The 20,184-nt window shown below is 39.2% G+C and overlaps 1 protein-coding gene across 1 annotated transcript; it reads right to left on the bottom strand.

Moving 5' to 3' along the window:
• Positions 1-91: 91 nt before the first annotated feature.
• Positions 92-20,078, bottom strand: SERINC3 (serine incorporator 3). The gene is made up of 10 exons (XM_006734485.3): positions 19,912-20,078; positions 14,811-14,972; positions 13,995-14,188; positions 12,811-12,890; positions 12,016-12,153; positions 9,372-9,541; positions 8,291-8,381; positions 7,273-7,453; positions 3,444-3,671; positions 92-2,799 (listed from the first exon to the last, which is right to left on the bottom strand). The coding sequence occupies exons 1-10, from the start codon at positions 19,948-19,950 to the stop codon at positions 2,661-2,663; spliced, it is 1,422 nt and encodes a 473-aa protein (XP_006734548.1). The 5' UTR covers positions 19,951-20,078; the 3' UTR covers positions 92-2,660.
• Positions 20,079-20,184: the final 106 nt, after the last annotated feature.

Below are 20,184 nucleotides of genomic sequence, written 5' to 3'. Positions count from 1 at the left end.
GCCAACTTAACTTAGAGTATGGTCAAGCAAACAGGGATACTGCCCCCTAATTTTCAAAGAAAATTTGTTATTTCAAATTAATATCAAAGTTATGAGAAAAAATAAAAACTTTATTGGACTTTGTTACACTTATTTTACAATTTAGTATTGTTTTATTTTGCATTACATAAGGTGGGGGATGGCACACCTTCATTGTTTCTGAAGTTTAGGACCTTTAAAGGTCTTAATCTGGCTACCCTGCTATTAAGGAAAGTGGGGTGTCTGCTTTACACTGGCAAATAAGGGGCTAAACCTCCCCTATTTGCCCCCCCCACCTCCCTTGTAACTTTATCTCTGTACCCTGACATAAAGCACTGGTTTAAAACACAGTGGTTCCAACGATTCTTATCAAGCCCTGCTTCCTTATCCCATCCCCACCAACCTCCATCCCAACTGAGATTGTCCCCTCTGTGTCCCATCTGTTTAATTCGGTAAGAACACCTCAAATCTAGCCTCCATCAGACTGTGGCTGAACATCTCTGACCTGTGAATACTGTTTGATCTCATTTTAGCCCATAGTGAGATTAGCAGTTACCACCAGAGTGCTTAAAACGGGTTAAGCACTTTGCAAAGTAACTTTAAACAATAATACGTACTAGGTACTATCTTTTATTCAAACGAGGAAAACATTGAGGCTCAGACAGATGGTCACACAGACAGTCATCTGCCCAAGGTCATGTACTCAATAAATATGAGCCGACCAGTTTGACAGACAAAAAAAGCAATGCGGATACAAACCCAGTCTTGACTTCCAAGCCAATGTCCTTAGCCATTCTTAAGGGACCAACCCCATCCTTCCCGTACAATGTGTTCCTCTTCCTGTCTCTCCCCATATAAATGGAACCCCCATCAACTCAGGTGATGAAACCAGCAGCACTCAGGAATCGGCCTCTCCCCGAGAGCTAATCAATTGCCAGTTTTTAAATTTTAATTACTAAGTAGCTCTTAGCTGTCAGTTTCTCCCCATCCTCACTTTCGCTTCTCTGTTTGAAATGGTGTATGGCCTGCCCTGGTGTCTTCTCTAAATGCCTCTCTACGCGTCAGCTGCAGTGACTGAAGACCGTTTGTTCATGTCACTATGAATATGCTCTCAACGTAAGGTTCGAACTCTTCCGTGTGGTTTGCAAAGCCCTTTGTGACCCAGTCCCTGCCCTCTTCTTCCCATTCCAGCTTTCCTGAACAAGTCTGCATCTCCCTTCCTTTAACGTGAAGTTTTGTCTACCCTGCAGCAATGCCGGCCCTCTACCCCATTTCTCTCTCAGCTAACTCCTAACAATTCCTGGCTTCCAACTCCACTTTTTCCAGGAAGCCTATCAGGACAACCCCCCACCCTGACCCCAGGCAACTCTCCTGAGTTCTCTGCAATTCCTCAATCACAAGCACTCATCCCAGGCGCTGTACACCTGTCAGCTCATTTTCACCCTCCTCTAAACTCTAAGTCCAAGATGGCAGAGCTGGTGTCTTGTCATGTTTAACGTTGGATCCCCAAACGTGACAGGGCCTGGTACAGAACAGACACTCAGTAAATGTGTGCTGAAAGAACGAACTGTTCTAGTCGACCTCCCTGTGTGCTACCTCTCCTGAAGAAGTTTCCCAACAGCACCTGCCTTGTGTCTCATCTACACAAGTGTCTTACCCAGGGAAGATATTATTAGTACAATTTTTGGATGAGTTCAAGACTTGACTTACTAGCCAGGCCTCAAGTTTTAGAAGAGACAGGCGCATTCTGCTCGATGCCTGATGAACCTGACTGCCCACATATGTCTACAAATTATAGGATGGCTGCTAACTCATAAAAGCTGTAAAAGAAAGGGCCTTAAAAGCTTAAGTCTCTATTTTAATCAAATACTTTTATAGTGCAAATATAATAAATTCACATGCATTTTACTTTTACATACTCATAACAAGATAATGACATAAAGACTAAAGTGGCACTGTTTTCCCAAGTGACTTCATTTTCGCCAAAACTACAAAGCGCTTATGGAGACGAACGCTTCTGGCAAAGCTGGACCTGCTTTAGGCATCACTGCTATGGCGTCCAACACTGAATGAACTAACCCAAGCTGCAGGAGCGGTTAGCCGGGTGAGCCACCCTGCTCGTCTGCGGAAGGACTCAGAGGCACGCACCCCTCCCCCCAAGAACTCCAATGCCACACCTCGTGGGGGATAAAGGGCTGAACACACTGCTTGCTTGCATCACACAAATAAAGACTTTCACAGAGGAAACCTGTCACAGAAATGGTGGGTTTTGTTTTTTGCTTTTTAAGGAGACTGCAATAGAAATATATTAACGATTGGCCTCAAATATCCAACATTTTTCTTACATTTTAAATCAAAGTTGTAGGATCCTACAGATCTTAATAAAGAACTCTCTTCACAGCACAGCTGTAGTTCACTTTAAAACGCAAAATGTTCCCTTCGCACTATATCTTTACAAATAAACATAATATACATATAAATGAAAAGTTCACATCCTGCATCAAGCATTACTTAATCTTGCTCTCTGATATAAACTTGGATATAGTCACATTTGCAAAGTGTTCACTTAGTATTTTAGTTGAAGCAAAAGTAAAATAGATAGGGGCTTTCGGCAAAGCAGACCTTTATGAATTCTCAGAGGTTCAGCTGAAGTCACGATTGGTGAGGACGAGTGGAGCCACAAGGGTCCAGACATAGAGGAGGAGGCAGACCCAGCTGGAGCTGATCTTGACCCACACAGCTGGCCACTTGCTGGTCATGCTCTGGAACTCTGCATCAGGGCTAAGAAAACAGAAGACAAGTAAAAGAGCCTGTCACCAGTATCCAGCAGCAACCCCCAGCCAAAGACAAGAAACTTGGCTAACACTACGCTTTAGTAAGGTTCTAGAAGGAACTTGTGAAAGCTGCTATTATTAGTTTTTATGTGCAGGGGACTCTGCCTCTCAAAAAGCTTTTCTCTTGTCAGCATGAAGAACACTGACTACTGTATTTGCTGGGCAAAGTTCTTCAGGAACACCTAGCTGTTCTAGATACTGGCAAAAGTCTAGATTGAAATGGAGTCCCTGAAACTTTCCTTCTTTATCACACCATTACTTTGATCAGAATACTCTAAATGGCCATCTCTAGACACAGAGGAAAATTAGTGAACAGAGATGGGTCCGACTGCTTTATGTTACAATTTTCTCTCTTAAGTAACTCAAGTCCGGAAGAACTCTCCATGATTTGTACTCTAAGAATTCCAGCTGGATTTTAAATCCAAGAGGAGAAAAAAGTCAAAAGTATTTCAGAAAAGAGTCAGCACTGAACACAACAACTTCATTATATGGGTAAGGGAAGGGGATTCTGAGGTTAAGCAATGGATGGAGATTTTACAGGCAGCAAGGGGGGCCACGTGGTCTTCCATCCGGTTTGTCTGTGCCTCCTACCTGTACCAGCTGGTCAGGGTCATCATGATGTACAAGGAAGCCAAGGAGAGCATGAAGTGGAACAAGAAGTAGCTGTACTGCACCCCTTCCTTCTCGTTGTCCACAGCCCGCCGAGGCCGTCCGTCTTCTTCATCGCTGCCCCCGTTGACAGCTGTATCACGGAGGATCACGCTGTCACTTCCGGACAAGGTCAGCTTACTTACTTGGCTATTGTTGGAAGTGCGGATGCTGGAAAGCGATCCGAAAGAAGACAAATCAGAAAGGGGCCATGGGATGAATTGCTGCCATTGGCCTATATACATGCAAGTTATTTCCGAACTGCCCCTATTTGGGGACAGAAGGCCTTCTGAAGGGCTCTGCTTAAAGTTCTCAACTGCTGACTGCCATCACAAGACAGAGAGCACGCTCATCAGTTACCACATGGTTAACCGCTTAGGAGTTTGAGTTTCATCATGTTCTCAGTGTCTGCTTCCAGGACTTCACAAGAGCTTCTTCCACGCTTGGAATGGACCACCCACCAGCCTTCTCCCAGCTAGCTTCATTCTTTAATTCTCTATGTACCATGTCTTCTAGAAAGCCTTCTCTGACATCAAGTCATCACTAGGCTGGTTTAAAATCCCACCGCTCCTCCCGCTTCCCTCTGCCATAGCACTTGCCATTCCTGTCTTTCTTGCTAGTTCTAGAACTCCTCAACAATGACCGTAGTCCTCTATGCATTTCTAGCACACAGCAGATGCTCACTGCAAGTTTGTTAAATGACTGAATAGAAAAGTACATACAACTCAAGGACAAGAACCACATGATCATCTCAACATACACAGAAAAAGCACCTGACCAAAATCTAATACTTTTTCCTGATAAAAACACTCAACCTAGGAATGGAGAACTTCTTCAAACATAAAGGGCATCTATGAAAAACCCAGAGCTGACATCATACTTAATAGTGAAAGACTAAAAGCTTTCCCCCTGAGATCGAGCATAAGACAAATAGTCCACTGTCACCATTTCTATTCAATATTATACTGGAGGTTCAAGCCAGAGCAATTAGGAAAGGAAAAGATAAAAAGCATCCAGATTGGAAAAGAAGTAAAATGATCTCTATTTGCAGATAACCTGACCTTATACATGGAAAATCTTAAGGAATATACACACTATTAAAATCAATAAATGATCTTGCAGAATACAAGATCAATATACAAAAATTCTATGTCTATACAGTAACAATGAAAAACCTAAAAGATAAATTAAGAAAACAATCTCACTTATAATACTGTCAAAAATAACACTTAAAAATTTAATAAAACATGTTTAAGACTTGTACAATAACTATAAACCACTGAAAGAAACTGAAGACCTAAATGAAACATCCTATGTTATAAACTAGTAGCCTTAATAGTGTTGAGATAGTAATACTCTCCAAGATGATGAACAGATTCAATGCAATCCTTATCAAAATCTCAATTAAACTTACAAGCAAAACTCAAAATTTACACAGAAATGCAAGGGACTCAAAATAACCAAAACAATCTTGAAAAAGAACAAATTTAGATGACTCATACTTCCTGATTTCAAAACTTACTACAAAGCTACAGTAATCAAAACAGTGTGGTACTGGCATAAGGATAGCTATACAGATCAATGAAATAGAGTTATGAATAAACCATTACATTTATGGTCAACTGATTTTTGACAAGGATGCCAGGACAACTCAATGGGGGAAAGAATAGTCTTTTTAACAAACAGTGCTGAGACAACTAGATATCCACACACAACGGAATTAAGCTGGACTCCTTACCTCAAGCCATATACAAAAACAGTAAGACAGCCCAATTTAAAATAGGCAAAAGATTCAAGGAGACATTTCTTCAAGATATACAAATTGGCTAATAAGCACATGAAAAGAATGCTCAACTTCATCAGTCATGAGGGAAGTGCAAATCAAAACCATAATGAAATGCCGCTTCACATTCTCTACAATGGCTACGATAAAAGACAATTACGATGTAATGATTAAGAGATAATGAAACCGGAAGCTTCATACATTGCTGATGGGATTGTAAGATGATGTAGCCACTTCGGAAAACACTTTTGCAGTTCTCAAAAAAGGTAAACAAAGAGGTACCACATAGCCTAGCAATTCTACAACTAGGTACAAATCCAAGAGAATTGAAAATGTACATCCACACAAAAAAACCTGTACACAAATATTCATAGCAGCATTATTCATGATAGTTCCACAGTGGAATCAATCCAAATGTCCATCAACTGATGAAGGATAAAAAAATGTGGTATATATAAACACAACGGAGTATCATTTCCAACAATAAAAAGGAATGTCATAACATGGATGAACCTTGAAAACATACTAAAAGAAGCCAGTCACAAAAGACCATATATTTTATGATTCCACATATATGAAACATCTGAATAAGCAAATTTATAGAGATAAAGGAGGTAAGTTTCTGCCAGTGGTTGGAGCAGGAAGGAATAGGGAGGTGACTGCTAATGAGCATGAGGTTTCTTTTTGGCAAAATAAAATCTTCTAAAATGGACTGTGGTGATGGTTGCACATTCCTGAATTGTACACTTTATTTTTTTTTTTAAGATTTTATTTGACAGAGAGAGATATAGCGAGAGAGGGAACACAAGCAGGGGGAGTGGGAGAGGGAAAAGCAGGCTTCCCACTGAGCAGGGAGCCGGATACGGGGCTCGATCCCAGGACCCTGGGATCATGACCTGAGCTGAAGGCAGATGTTTAATGACTGAGCCACCCAGGCACCCCTGAATTGTACACTTTAAAAGGGTGAATTTTATAGTATGGACATTGTATCTCAAAAACAAAACAAAACATATTAGGCCAAAAGCAAAACAAAAAAAGTCATAGACAATATAAAACACATAAGCATAGCTGTGTTCCAATACAGCTCTATTTACAAAAACAGGCAGTCAGCCCAAGGGCTGTAGTTTGCCAACCCTTATTTTAAACAATCATAAAAAAAAAAAAAAGATAAATTTACACATACTGTGGAAACTGTTCAAATTATGACATTCATATTTGAGAATACTGTGTGTATTTACAGAGTACATTCCTAATTTATTTTAAAAAATTATCAAGTGACATAAATAAAATTATGTACAATTATATAGATACAAATAGACTGTAGATAAGACAGTTAAGTATAAGCAAAGGAAAAAAGTATAAAATAATATGTACCAAAATGTTTAATCATGGAAGAGGTAAATTTGGAGGGAGGATACTTTCATTTCCCACTTTACACTATCTCATTTACATTATTAATTTATATAAATATATCCTTGCCCATTTTTAGTTCATATTTTTACATTAAAGTAATATATGCTATTATATAGAAAATATCAATAAAAAACAGGTAGGAGGATGAATGCAAAGTGCTAACATAGGTTCTATCTGAGCCCCTGGATTAACTAGTGATTTTAAAATTAGATGTATAGAATTCTGTAGTTCTTTAAATATTTTTTACAATGATCAGGAAATTCAGATTTTCTTACAAAAAAAGAGAAACTAACCAATTTTAAGAGCCACTACTCTAGCTGATCTAGGGTCAGGTGAAGACTTTATCCTCCTATCCAGGGAGAAGGTATCTCTATGTCAGTTTGGAAGGAATTATTTGATAAGAGGATTTACTAGGCTTTAAGAAATATACATGGCTAGGGAACTGAAGAAAGTCGAGGACTTTCAATAAAGAGTTGTTTTGCTTAATTCCTCACACTGCTTTTTGAAAGCAAAATAGCTTCTTTCCTCTACAACTAACCTTCATGAGAATCTTGTCCCAAGTACTTTTTAACTTACCTAGAATACAAAAGGCAGAGAACAAAGCCTGTCAGCCCAATAAAATTCTCTAGATCTAAAAAATGCCCACTCTTTGAGGGTGGAGAAGGGGTAGGGACTACAGCAGTTGAATTTCCAGGAGCCAAGGTTGGTGCAGTCATGTGCTTAACGATGCTCCACAGGCCAGGGTTGCAGGAACGATCTGAAAGTGTAAAATTTTTTATTATCCTTAGTTAGAACTCCTCTTGTTCCAAGAAAGGATGTGAGGGAAGTGCTCACACATCATTCAGTCATGATGTAAAACATGGGAATATTATACTTAAAAGAACCTGAAAGCTTAGCAACTAGTTACATATTTGTGTGGCAATCAGTGACTTAGTTTTAGAAAAAAAGGAAAGACACAACAACAAAGTATTTGTCAAATTCATAAATGTCAATCTTGATTTTACTGATTTTGAAGTTTAACTGGCAAATCTCTTTGGGTCTGTAGTTGTACAAAGGCTTTAAGCACAGGGAATTTTTCCCTAGTTTTGTTTGTACAGTTAAATAAGAGTACACTAACAGTAAGTGAGTCATCAGTGGAGGGTCTGCAATAACCGTTTTCCTTTGAAACAAGTCCAGAGAATACCCTATTGAGTGAGACACAATGCAGTCATTATAAAAGGAAATTTCTTTCAGAGTTTTTTTTTTAGGTTTTTTTGTCTAGAGCCTGTAACACCAAAGTGAAATTCAATTACAATAATGCCACAAAGGGCCAAAACAATGTTGCCTTGTCCAACTCTTAACTAGTCTTAGTCCAGGGAAAAGCCTAGACTGTTTAAGGACTGTGGTCCTTTAGGTTGTCAGCTATGAATAGCTATGGAGAATAAAACTTGAAATGTGAATATCTGTACCATACGGTGAGCACTGTACTTAAATTTAAGTGAGGCTTTTTGTTTGCCTGTTTGACGTTTGCTCTACCTCTACTGTTTGCACCTGCCAAAGGAGTAATTGTCTACTTTCTCTCCATCAAATGAATGTGCTCTTGACATCCTCTTACCGGGTTCATTGGACATGGCTGACCAGGTGAGGTACATGGTGTAGAGGGTGATGAGAGAGGACTGCAGGAGACCAGACCGGGGCTGGTGTTCCTGTGGAATCAAACAGAAAACAATGCCCCAGGAACTGCAAGGGCTGACTTTCTAACACCCAGCGGATTCCCCTGGGTCCGCCTGAAATATTATTAATGGGGAACCTTCTCATTCTATTTGACAGCTTAAAGAGGACAAGTAACCTTTCAGTCTGAGTTAGCCTGAGAAAGAACCAAGAAAGAGGACTGTGTACTACTGGTTCTCGAGGCATTTGACAGCCCTGGAATCCTGTGTATCCCGCAGAGGCTGATTTCCTAGTCCCTTGCTGTCGTAGTAGCTAAGCTCAATGGCGGCACTAACTAGCTAGGTGACCCATCATCTCTCTGGAACTTCAGTTTTCTCATTTTTGAAAGGAGAGGTAATATCTACATATTCTTTTCATATTTCTCACATAAAACTTCATGAATTGGGGCGCCTGGGTGGTTCAGTCAGTTAAGCATCTGCCTTCGGCTCAGGTCATGATTCCAGGGTCCTGGGATCAAGCCCGGCATCACTTGCTGCTCAGCGGGGAGCCTGCTTCTCCCTCTCTTTCTGCCCCTCCCCCAGCTCATGCCCACTCTCACTCTCAAATAAATAAAATCTTAAAAAAAAAATTTTAAAAACTCACAAACCTCCATTAATTTTTGTATTTAAATGATGAAACTCGCATGCATGAGTTTTGTTTTTAAATATTAAAAGCAACGATTTTCTAGTTTAATCCCCCTAAAACAGCTTGGCTAATGATTCATAAGACTCATTCTCATAAACTATTTTATAACAGCTATGAAGTTCTCAGGTTACCTAGGTTTTTTTTTAACGATAGGGAAATTATCCACTGAATTATGATACAGGCACTCAACGGCACATTTTAGTTACTAAATTAGAATTATGAAGAATTTATCATAATATGGAAAAATGTTTAAGTAGATAAACATAAACTCATATAAAAGGTTACATCAGTTGAGGATTAATTACAAATTTTTCACAGGAGGAAAAAGCAGCAAACCATACCTGAATTTTTGGATGGATGGATATAATAGAAACCACAAAGCAAAGGACCAAATTAATACTGATGAAGAACTTGTTCTCTGTGCAGCCGTCCGGTTTGGTGTAGTATGTGTAGAGTAAGCCGACAAAGACAACTGACAGAATGTAGCAGACGCTGGTGACAGAGAGCAAAGCTAGAAAGAGGGAAACCAACAGGAATGCTCACAAGTGTAACAAACTTTTCTAACGAAGACCAATTTTCTTCTACTCCGTATAAAAATAAAGACACATTATTTTACTGTCATGGTGCTCAACGTTTTATAGGGAAATTACAGAAGACCCAAGGTTGACGTCTCAGACAGCTTTAGAGATGGCTAGGTGTTAAATTCAAGCAACCGGACTCACTTTCCAGATTACCTACCTTGATTCCATGGGTTGAAAAATCAGACATTTGATCATTCCAGCTACAGTGAACTCTAACTGTATGCTAAATAATGTGCATTATAAGCTTTTCTTAGGAACTTGCAAAACTAGTGGGCCCTCCAACTGGCCCAGTGTCAGCAAGCTAAATGCCAGGGATGGTGTCAGCAGAAACGACAGACAGGCATCTTTTATGACATCTGTCCTCTGCAGCCACTGGCTATATAAACCCGCTTCCTGTCTGATGAGACCACATCACTGTGGGAAAGTGGCATATTTAGTATTTTCAAAAACCTAAAATAATACTCCTTTCTGTTCACATGGATAATCAACAATTAGCTATGTAACCCTGAAAATTAGAAAACATAAAAGAGTAATAGTATACTCAGACCAACTGTAGCAATGGTGAGCTCAATTAACTTGTACTTAATTCACGGCACACTTATTTAAGAAAACCGGTTTCGACTTATAATCTCCATGGGTTTTGCATATTTAAAATTAAGTGATGTATATGATGTCACTATAAAATGATAACGTATGTTAAAGTACTAGCACAGTTCTTAATGTTTTTCCATATGAATATGCAAGATTTCTCTACTTCTTAGTTGCTCCAAAGAATAACAAATCTGCAACTCATTATTAAATTCTTCTAAAGTTGAGTGATTCAAATGAATTATATAAAAAGGAAGTAAATGGATAAAATAAAAATAAATTTTTATCAGTCAGAAATGGGGAGGTGTTTCAGGATTTCCAATCCATCATGATAAAACAATTTCTTAAATCTCATGCTAAAACAGTCATTACACACAACTGAAGTGGCCAACAAAATAGGGCAATGGTTAAACAACTTATGGTATACCACACCATGGAACACCATGGAACTGTACACCATTAAGTGAATAAGATGTATCTATAAGATGTATGTTAGAAAATACTCATTATATAGTTGGTGAGAAAAATAAGTCATGGAACAATACATAATATGAATCTATTTACATTTAAATAACAAAACATGTATATGTGCACAAAGACATAAAGATCCAGTAATTGTGGTTACATATGGAGAGGAAAGTGGGTTGCAAGTGGGTGGAGATTTGCAGGTTTTTTATTAAGTTCCATCAACTGTGTTTATGGTGAACATAGTATTCGTTTTCGGGGTCTTTTTTTGGTTTTGCTTTTGTTATTATTTAAAAAGCAAGGTAGATAAATAACATGAAAAGAAAACTGGACAGTTTGATAATGCGTACTAAAAGCCTTTAAAATAGCCATACCCTTCCACTCTTCTACTTCTAGGAATTTATTCTAAGGTAAAAAGCAGAAATGTGCTCAGAGATATATTATTAGGTATTTACTGCTGCATTGTAGCCACATATTCACAGGCTACTTCTAGGTTTTAAAAAAAAATCAAACTATAAGCTATCCAAATGTATAACACATGTAAAAAATTAGTAAGATACAAGTACACATCTTTTTCAATGACTCTTTTTCTACACATAGAAAATACATATGCAAGAAAAAAGACTGGAAAGATATAGACTAATATGTTAACAGCAAGTATTAATTACTAAAGAGTTGGATAATGGGGGATTTGTTTTCTTCTGTAATTTTTGGTTGTTCAAGTTCTTGACATAAGAGTAGCTATTACTTTTATAATGGGTGGGGTGCAGGGGCTAGGAATTTCAACAACTATTTTTTTAAATGAGATATGGCTGGGTCATTTCCCCTAATAAGTAGAGGATTCCAAAGTCCTTCCCCATTATTACCAGCTATGAGTCCTATTTCCACCCTAGAAATCTTAAGTGCCCCTTTTCCACCAGAAAGCTTTTACAAGGGGTGTGGGCCATACTCTGAATAAAGCAGTAAGGACTGTTCACTTTTATCTGCTTGAGGGATGTGGGCAGATGACCCATATGTATAATCCACCTGAGCCCCCTGTCCGTGGAAACAAGGAAATCAAAACCAGAACTACATCATGAAACACAAGTTTTTTCTTATGTAAACACATCTAGTTACATTACAAATCTCAAAATAAATGAATTGAGAGAAGCCAATGATTTCTATTATCTGTGCTCCCCCCTTCCAGTAATGCATATAATTCAGAACTGAATCAACTGGGGAAGTATAGTTTTTAAAAACTCATCTCTAATTTGGAAGTTTACACATTTAAATCAATGGAGATTTTTATTGTACATCCTGTTTAATATAGCATAATGTAGTATGGCTTTTTTAGGTGAGTTTAGATACCTACCAGCATACCAGCACCTTGGATTTCCTTCTTCCATTCGATTTACCCATGATTCATTCCAAGAGTGAGCAAAGTCGACCAACAGCACTAGCTGGATGAGGATGAACAAAAAGGCCCCTACCATGCCGACAATAAACCAGGCTACAAACCAAAACAACAAAGTTATTCTTACCAAAGGAGTAACATTTCAGAATGTTACTATCCAATTTTAAAACAATTTCAATTCAAGTAAGAGGTGGTAAAGACATATTCTGTCTCCAGCAGTACAGCAAAAGATTATTCCAATTCTAAACTCAAAGGCATTCTCTAAGAAATGTTTTGTTGGGCTTCAGACCTTTTAAAATTTGTTCTAGCTTGTGCCAAGGGGAGCCTGGGATCTGACATTCCAAATGGTACAACAAGCCTTTTCCTTTATAAGGGAAAAAAATCACAGTGGAAATCCACAGATGTCACTTGATGTTATGGTAAGAAAGCATATTAAGACAGGGATAGAACACATATGAGTTACAGGTCCCTATGTTGACAAGCTCTCAGATTAACTTAGTACTGCCCAAGTGAGAAGGTAAACTATTAAAATATTGGCAACATATGGTTCCAGAACAGCTGAAAAATGGGCTGAATGCTTCCTGGGTTTAATCAATTAATTACTACCTTAATATTACTACAAAGTCATAAAACTGAATACCACCTCATTTAATTGCCAGTTCTGGCAAAACCAGTAATGAGTATGTAGCTTCAAGACCATCATTTGTGGAGTGTGTATGTATTATAATTAACCCTCTTAGTAGTGAGCCATACCTGTGGTGAAATGGCCCCCAGGGATGTAGAAAGAGCCAACCATGATACCAACAATGGCAGCAATTTTGAAGAACCAAAACCTATTAAAATATAAAAGTGCATTTATGAAATGTTAAATTTTGCCCTTATACTGAGAAAAGTGAATTTCTGAAATGCAAAAATAAGGACTCAGTAGCATTCCCAACATGATTGTCTGTGCTTATTTCATTTGACATGAAGCTGCTTCACTCCATCTTTCATACAATTTAAGGACAAACACTAGCCCGGAGAACAAATAATTCATACACATAATAAGAGAAAAACATACAACTCAAGAATTTCCCTACACTTAGCAATTAAAGACAGGAATTTTTCTACAATTCTGGAGTATTCTAAACTAACAATGTTAGCTACATATAAAGCAATTAACTATTGGATCTAGGGAAAAGTTATCACCTAATCCTTCTTTCATAACATAAGACATAAGTGCCTTGTGCCCACAATCACACAGTTCATCACTGGCAAAGCTAAGACCAAACCTGACTTTCAGTCCATGATCTTTAAAGACTGCCTTGTATGGCAGTGTGGAAAGAATCAGGCTTTGGAGCTGGACAAACCTGAGTTCCAATCCCAACTCCAACTCTCACTGGCTCAGATATCTCAGGCACTTTATTTAACCTTTCTGAAATTCAGTTACTGCATCTATAAAAAGAGGATTATAATACATATAAAGTATACACACTCCCTTCAGTTTTCAAATAAGAATTATGTCAAAGGGGAACTGGGGGCAGTCAGGAATGGGAAACAATAGATTTGTAAATCAGTGGCCCAAATACATGTAGTTTATCTTTCAGTACACTGTTTAATAGATCAGGTACATTTTTATCTTCTAACAATAAAAAGTATACATGTTTGTGTGTATGCAGTGCCTAGCACAATCCCTGAACTGTTTCACAGGTGTCTGATAAAAATCTAGGAACTTGAAACAAAGGTATTAAAAAAAAATTCCTCTTCACCCCCTCTGTGCTACAGAACTCCAACTGAAAATGACATTGAAACAACTTCACAAGTACAATAGGTCAGAAATACATGTGGGCCACTGATTCAAATACTCTACTGCTTCCATCAGAATGGCAACATTAACTGTTCAAGGGGAGGATCCACACCATAATATAACAAGTAAATAGTAAAATAAATTTACGTACCCATTGTGTACTGCTGCTCTGGGATCTTTACTTGTTTTTACTTTTAACATGAGCAGAGAGAAGACAAAGAAAAAGATGGCCAAGGCAAAGTTGATCCTATATACAGCTTTATAACCAACCAGAACATCACAATCTTTATCCACCTTTCTATCAGCCACATTGATTTTAAATCCCCCTTCACAGAATCCAGGAATCTGGAAAAAGCAATTTCAATGTTATGGGAATATCCATATTTAAACAAAGATCTATCCCATCATAAGAAAGCCTGAATTTATACAACTGACTACTTCAACAACTGCAAGACTGTCCTGAGGGACTTTTCTCTTTGCCTTCCAATTCGCTTACAATCTTGTCACCAAATAGTATAAACAATTTGCATTTTGCAAATAAAAGTGAAGTGTTCTCTTCTTTGCTTTTCTTGCTGATGAGGTTATCTCCCATTTTGCCATGAATTTTCATGCTACAATTGATTCCTTCCACAGGTGAAGGGCTAGTCTAGGTCAAATGTTTAAATCTGAAACATAAGTGGGAAGATAATGTTTTCATGCCACTCTTTTAATATCTTTCTCTCAGTTCTTAGAGTAGAGCCTGAACATGTTCATTCTGAGTACCTTGATTTCTGGAAAAGGACTAACACTTTCATATTCTATGTCTAGACTGTACCCAAAAGTAATTTAAAAACCCAACAATTACAATGAACTTGACTGAGTTTTACAATGGTAAAGAAGTAAGAGTGTTAATTACAGCTAAAATTGTGCAAAATAGAAAAATAATACAAATAACCAGTACATTAAGGCTACTGTTACTTCTACGTACCTTCTTCAGCTGTGATTCCATCCCTTCTGTCAGCATGACACAGGATACAGCAGCGCCCAGGAAGAGAATAAAAGCATAGATGAGGCGAGTCACCGTGGAATTCTTACTATTGGGGCAGCAACTACACAGCAGACACGATGCACCGCTGCAAAGGCAGGGAACCTGTAATAAGCACACCACAGCCATTTGAGACCTCTTTCAGGGGACTCCATCATGTCATAAGGGTCACAGAGTAGAACATGAGGCAAACCAGGCTTTGACGGCTGTAACTGAGAGAGTTATGGCTGGGAAGAAGTAGTTAAAAGCATGGGTTCTGGGGGCGCCTGGGTAGCTCAGTCAATTGAGTGTCTGACTCTTGATCTCGGCTCAGGTCTTGATATCACAGTCATGAGTTCAAGCCCCACAGTGGGCTCTGTGCTGGGTGTGGAGCCTACTTAAAAAAAAAAAAAAAAAAGCATGGGTTCTGGAGTCAATATTATTTGTCACTCTAACTCAGCAAGTTACATAAGCTAAGCTTATTTCTCCATCTGCAAAATAGACTGAATAACGGAATCTTCCTCCCTCAGACATTGCCGTATTAAATGAGTACTCAACACAGTGCCTAAAACATACTAAGAGCCCAATAAATGTTACTTATATTCACAAAGAGAGCATATTTTATTTAAAAACAATATAAAAACCTAACTTCACTTGCTATATAAGGAATCCTAGTTACCAAATCTGGTATTACAGCATCAAGCAACATTACATGGAAACCCTTACAAATGATGATAAAGAGCTGTTTAGCTCAATTTAAGAGTAACCTGGAGATTCCTCAAAAAAGTTAAACACTAAAATCACCAGTTGACCCAGCAATTCCTCTCCTAAACATACACCCAAAAGAATTGAAACAGGTATTCAAACAAAAGCTTGTACATGAACATTCAAAGCAGCACTATTTATAGTTGCCAAAAGGTAGAAACAACCCAAATGTCCATCAATTGACGAATGGATACATAAAATGTGGTATAGCCACACAATGGAATATTATTCAGTCATCAGAATGAACAAAGTACTGATACATGGTAGAACATGGGTGAACCTAGAAAACATCATGCTAAGTGAAAGAAGCCAGACCCAAAAGGTCACATGTTGTATTTCATTTATATGAAATATCCAAAATAAGTAAATCCCAAAACAGAAAGCATTAAAGGTTGGAGGAGGAGGGAGATGGGATCGGGAGTGACTGCTTAATGGGAACCAGGCTTCTTTTCAAGGAGATGAAAATGTTCTGGAACTACGCAGATGTGATGACAGCAACAACAGTGGAACACTGTAAATGTACTAAATGCCACTGAATTGTACACTTAGAAATGGTTAATTTTATGTTATGTGAATTTTACCTCAATTGAAAAAAGAGAGTAACCTGGCTCTCTGGTGAGCGTTTCAGATGAAGGCATAATCTGAGTCGTTTTTATGTCAGCTTAATTAGGAAAGCACTTGAATTGCTTTCACAGATGACATTAAGTCACATTACAAAGGCAGGCTAAGTCTGAATCATCAGCAGAAGCAGCAGATGTAAATAATGGGGGATGCTGGCCTCACAGTATGGTCCCAGTCTTTACTTTCATAGATGGTACCTTGGGTGGACTTTATCATGGTTTTGTGTGATTTGGAGCAAGATGCTAAGCTTCTTAAAAGCCCAGTTTTCTCATCTGTAAAAATGGGCGTTAACACCACCTAAACGGTTACTGTGTGAAGAACAACCCAGCGGCAGGAATATACAGCACCTGGCATAATGCCTGGCACAGCAGAGGCTCAATAGATCATGGTAGCCATTAACATTTGTCACCGCAACAGCCATGGTAAATTGATCATCCAGTTTCAGTCTCCAATTCTTAACTACAGTCTGGGCCAAAAGACCATAATAGAGGTCTATAGCTGGCTGCAGACAGAAACAGGTTTTACAGCCAAAAACAATGACACTAATTGCTTCATGTTTATTTTGTCTGCATTCTCACACTCCTAACTCTCTTTAGTATTTACTTCCTGGCCTAGTAAATAATCTCATAATAACTGCCTACTGTTTGTTATGGGTTGAACTGTGTCCCCCCGCAAACCCCACAAATTCATATGTTGAAGTCCTGATCCCAAGTACCCGAGAGTGTGACCTTATTTGGAAATAGGGTCATTGCAGATGTAATTAGCTAAAATGATGTTATACCGGAGAAGAGTGGGCACCTAATTAAAAATGACTTGTGTCATAAAAAGGAGAAATTTGGGCATAGACATGCAGCACAGGGAGAACACCAAGTGAAAACAAAGGCAAGGAATATCAAAGACTGCTAGCAAACCACCAGGAACTGGGAAAGAAGCATGGAACAGATTTTCCCTCATCACCCTCAGGAGCCAACCCTGCTGACACCTTAACCTTGGACTTCTAGCCTCCAGAAACTGAGAGACAACAAACTTCTGTTGCTTGAGCCACCCAGTTTGTGGTATTTTTTTTTTTTTAATCTAGCCCTAGCAAACGAATATACCCACTTGTTTATAAGTATCATGAAAATATAAGTGCCCTTAGGAGGGACCACCTACTCTGTGGAACAGAGCTGTCCTACTATATGTTATGTCCCTTCCCTATCTCAGTAACAACTCTATTCTTACTCAGGCCAAAAACCTTGGTCATCCTTGATGTTTTTTTCCTTTTCCAAAACTCTCATCCAGTCTGTCAGCACATCAGCTTTATCCTCAAAATATATCCAGAATCTGGGGCACCTTGCTGGCTCAGTTGGTAGGGCACATGACTCTTGATCTCAGGGTGGTGAATTCAAGGCCCATATCTGGTATGGAGCCTACTTAATTTTTAAGAAAATAAATATAATATAATTTAATATAATATAATATAATATAATAATAAAATAAAACATATCCAGAATCTGACCACTTTCTTAGCATCCTTAGCTATCATGTTGGTCCAAGCCACTACTATCATCTTTCACCTGGATTAAATACAATGGCTCCTGTCTCACTGTTGTAGCCACCCAATCAGAACCCAGAGTTGGTATAAAGATTATTTTAAGATGAAGACATTTGAGATTCAACAGATACAGGGAAAAAAGGCTTCTTTTGAGCTTTCCTCATCTGGCTAAAGGCAGCAACTTCTGGGATGTGAGGCTGCCGTAAGTTCTCTTTCCAAGAGAGTTTTATGGACATGAAGAAGACAAAAGACCTATGCACCCACATAAACAAGGATTATCACAAACTTTCTTATCTCCTGTTTGTTCTTCCTAACTAGAAGCCCTTTTCTTTTCCCCTATTAAGTAAGGTATATAATAAGCCCTATTTTCTAACCATCTCTTTGAGTTATTCATCACCGAATGATGAATAACATCCTGCAAGTATGTGTTTTGCATGTGTACACAGTTCTTTTTTCTCTTGCTAATCTTTCTTCACTTTAATTCGTAGGCCCCCAACAGAGGGGGCCTAACCACTAATCCCACAGAAGATGCAAGCAAAGTTTTTTCTCCTCTACACTGCTTTACCCTTTCTTTTCTACAATCTGTTCTCCAACAACCACCTTGTTAAAACACAGGTCAGATCACATCACTCTTTTCTATATTGGATCCCCACATCACTTAAGAGTAAAAGCCAAAGTCCTTAAATTGGCCTACAACACCATACAATGGGTATCTACATGATTTGGCTCCCTGCTACCTTTCTGACTTCATTTCCTATTATTCTTCCCCTCACTCATCCCATTTCTGGTACACTGCATTCCTTGCTATTCCTGTTGACAAAAGGGATTAATAAAATAGAAAAGCAATTTACAGATAAAAATGCTTTGATGGCATCAATTCAAATATTAGCGTTACATCAAAGGCAAAATGTGTTTCAGGTTATTAGGATAAGAAAGACATCTTTGTTTCAAATTACAAATTCACTCCTTAACTAATTACCTTCTTAACTATATATTTTTTTCTAAATCTACTTTGCAAATAGTCTGACCCACTTGTGGATTGTAAAATTCAACTTACCAGGATTTGTTCTAATGTGACAGAAAAATTGTACTGCAGATGATAAAAGTAAAAATTACTTCACAACACTTGTGTCTAAATGGGCATATTAAATCAACCATGTAAAATATATTTCTTACTTTGGGTCAAGGTCAAAAAATTGGAAAGCCACAGCTCTCAAGGAACCTGTAAATGACCGAACACCCTTTTGATGTAGGATCAACAACCTTCAAGAATGGAAAATACACTTTGTACTCTGTCCCTAAGAAATGGTAGTGGAACAAGCTGAGATGGAGTCCTTGGTCAATTAAATCAGGAAGTTATGAGACAAGAAGTGATTTTAAAGAATCATGCTCCTCAGGAGCAAGTATATGAGGGAACTCACCTATTCTCTTCCATAGATCCTAAAATTTCCTTTTTAAAATATGGCGTTTACAATCTACAAAGCGATTCAACCCGTTTAGTCACTTTATCCTCACAGCAGCTCTCAAGGTGAGGAATGCTGGGATGATTAGCCTCATGCTACGGGAAGCCAGAGATAAATGTCTTGGACAAGGTCCCCAAATGTTCACGCCATGGCTTCCAATTTTGAATAATAATCCACAAGGCCTTCTTTCCTTTGCACAACTGCACACAAGCCTCGGTTAAAATCCCAGCTCTGCCACATACTCTGTAGCATCGGGAAATCCATTCTATGGGATAAAAATATCACTTAAGCCACCCCAAATTAAATGACGCCACCTTAATGAAGGTACTTCGAAATGAAGCAGACAGAGCGCGCTCGCCCCGGAACTCTCATTCCGCGGTCCAGGTTCCAGCTCCAGAGGAACCCAGAGGCCGGAAGCCTCGCGGGGGCGGGGCAATCGAAATTGTAAACAATGACGGCCTGGCCTCCTACGTTCCCCCCCCACAAACCCGGAAGGCGAGCCGCCTGATCCCGATGAGGGGGTGGCATCACTGATTGTGGTCTGCGCCCCCGGATACTCTCTGCAGCCCAGGGCCCGTCCCCCCAAGCTCCCGGCCAAGGCCCGATCGCGTCTGCGTTTGGGGCTCCCTATCGCCCTCCCCCAAACGACACGTCCGACGGAGACACCAGACCCCGAACTCACCCAGCTGGCGAGGGAGAAGACGCCCAGCACGGCCCCCATGGTGACGCTGGTGATGCAGGCAGCGGGTCCGGAGGCTTCTAGCGCGGTGGTAACTGCCAGTCGAGGTGTCTCCTCAGAAACGCGACGTTTTCTCAGGCCGGAAACGCGCGGGTGGCGTCATTGCGTGGCCCCGCCCACCGCCCTCGGCCGCCCCTGCCAAGAGAGCCTCTGCCATTGGCAAAGGTAGAAGGCGGGGCTAAATCAGCATCGAGCTGAGGGAGAGGTGGAGCTAAA

This window comes from Leptonychotes weddellii, chromosome 10 (genome assembly GCF_054177405.1).
Source record: "Leptonychotes weddellii isolate Sample4059 chromosome 10, ASM5417740v2, whole genome shotgun sequence".
Lineage (NCBI taxonomy): Eukaryota > Metazoa > Chordata > Mammalia > Carnivora > Phocidae > Leptonychotes > Leptonychotes weddellii.
This window is presented reverse-complemented; position numbering and strand designations above follow the sequence as displayed.

What these genes read in the sequence shown, in the direction of transcription:
- SERINC3 (XM_006734485.3), bottom strand. Translation starts at nt 19,950, where the DNA reads ATGGGGGCCGTGCTGGGCGTCTTCTCCCTCGCCAGCTGG. An exon ending in TGGAATCACAGCTGAAGAAG is followed by an intron (nt 14,189 to 14,810) that starts GTACGTAGAAGT and finishes TGCTTTTTCCAG; the next exon opens with ATTCCTGGATTCTGTGAAGG. An exon ending in AGCCATGTCCAATGAACCCG is followed by an intron (nt 7,454 to 8,290) that starts GTAAGAGGATGT and finishes TTACACTTTCAG; the next exon opens with ATCGTTCCTGCAACCCTGGC.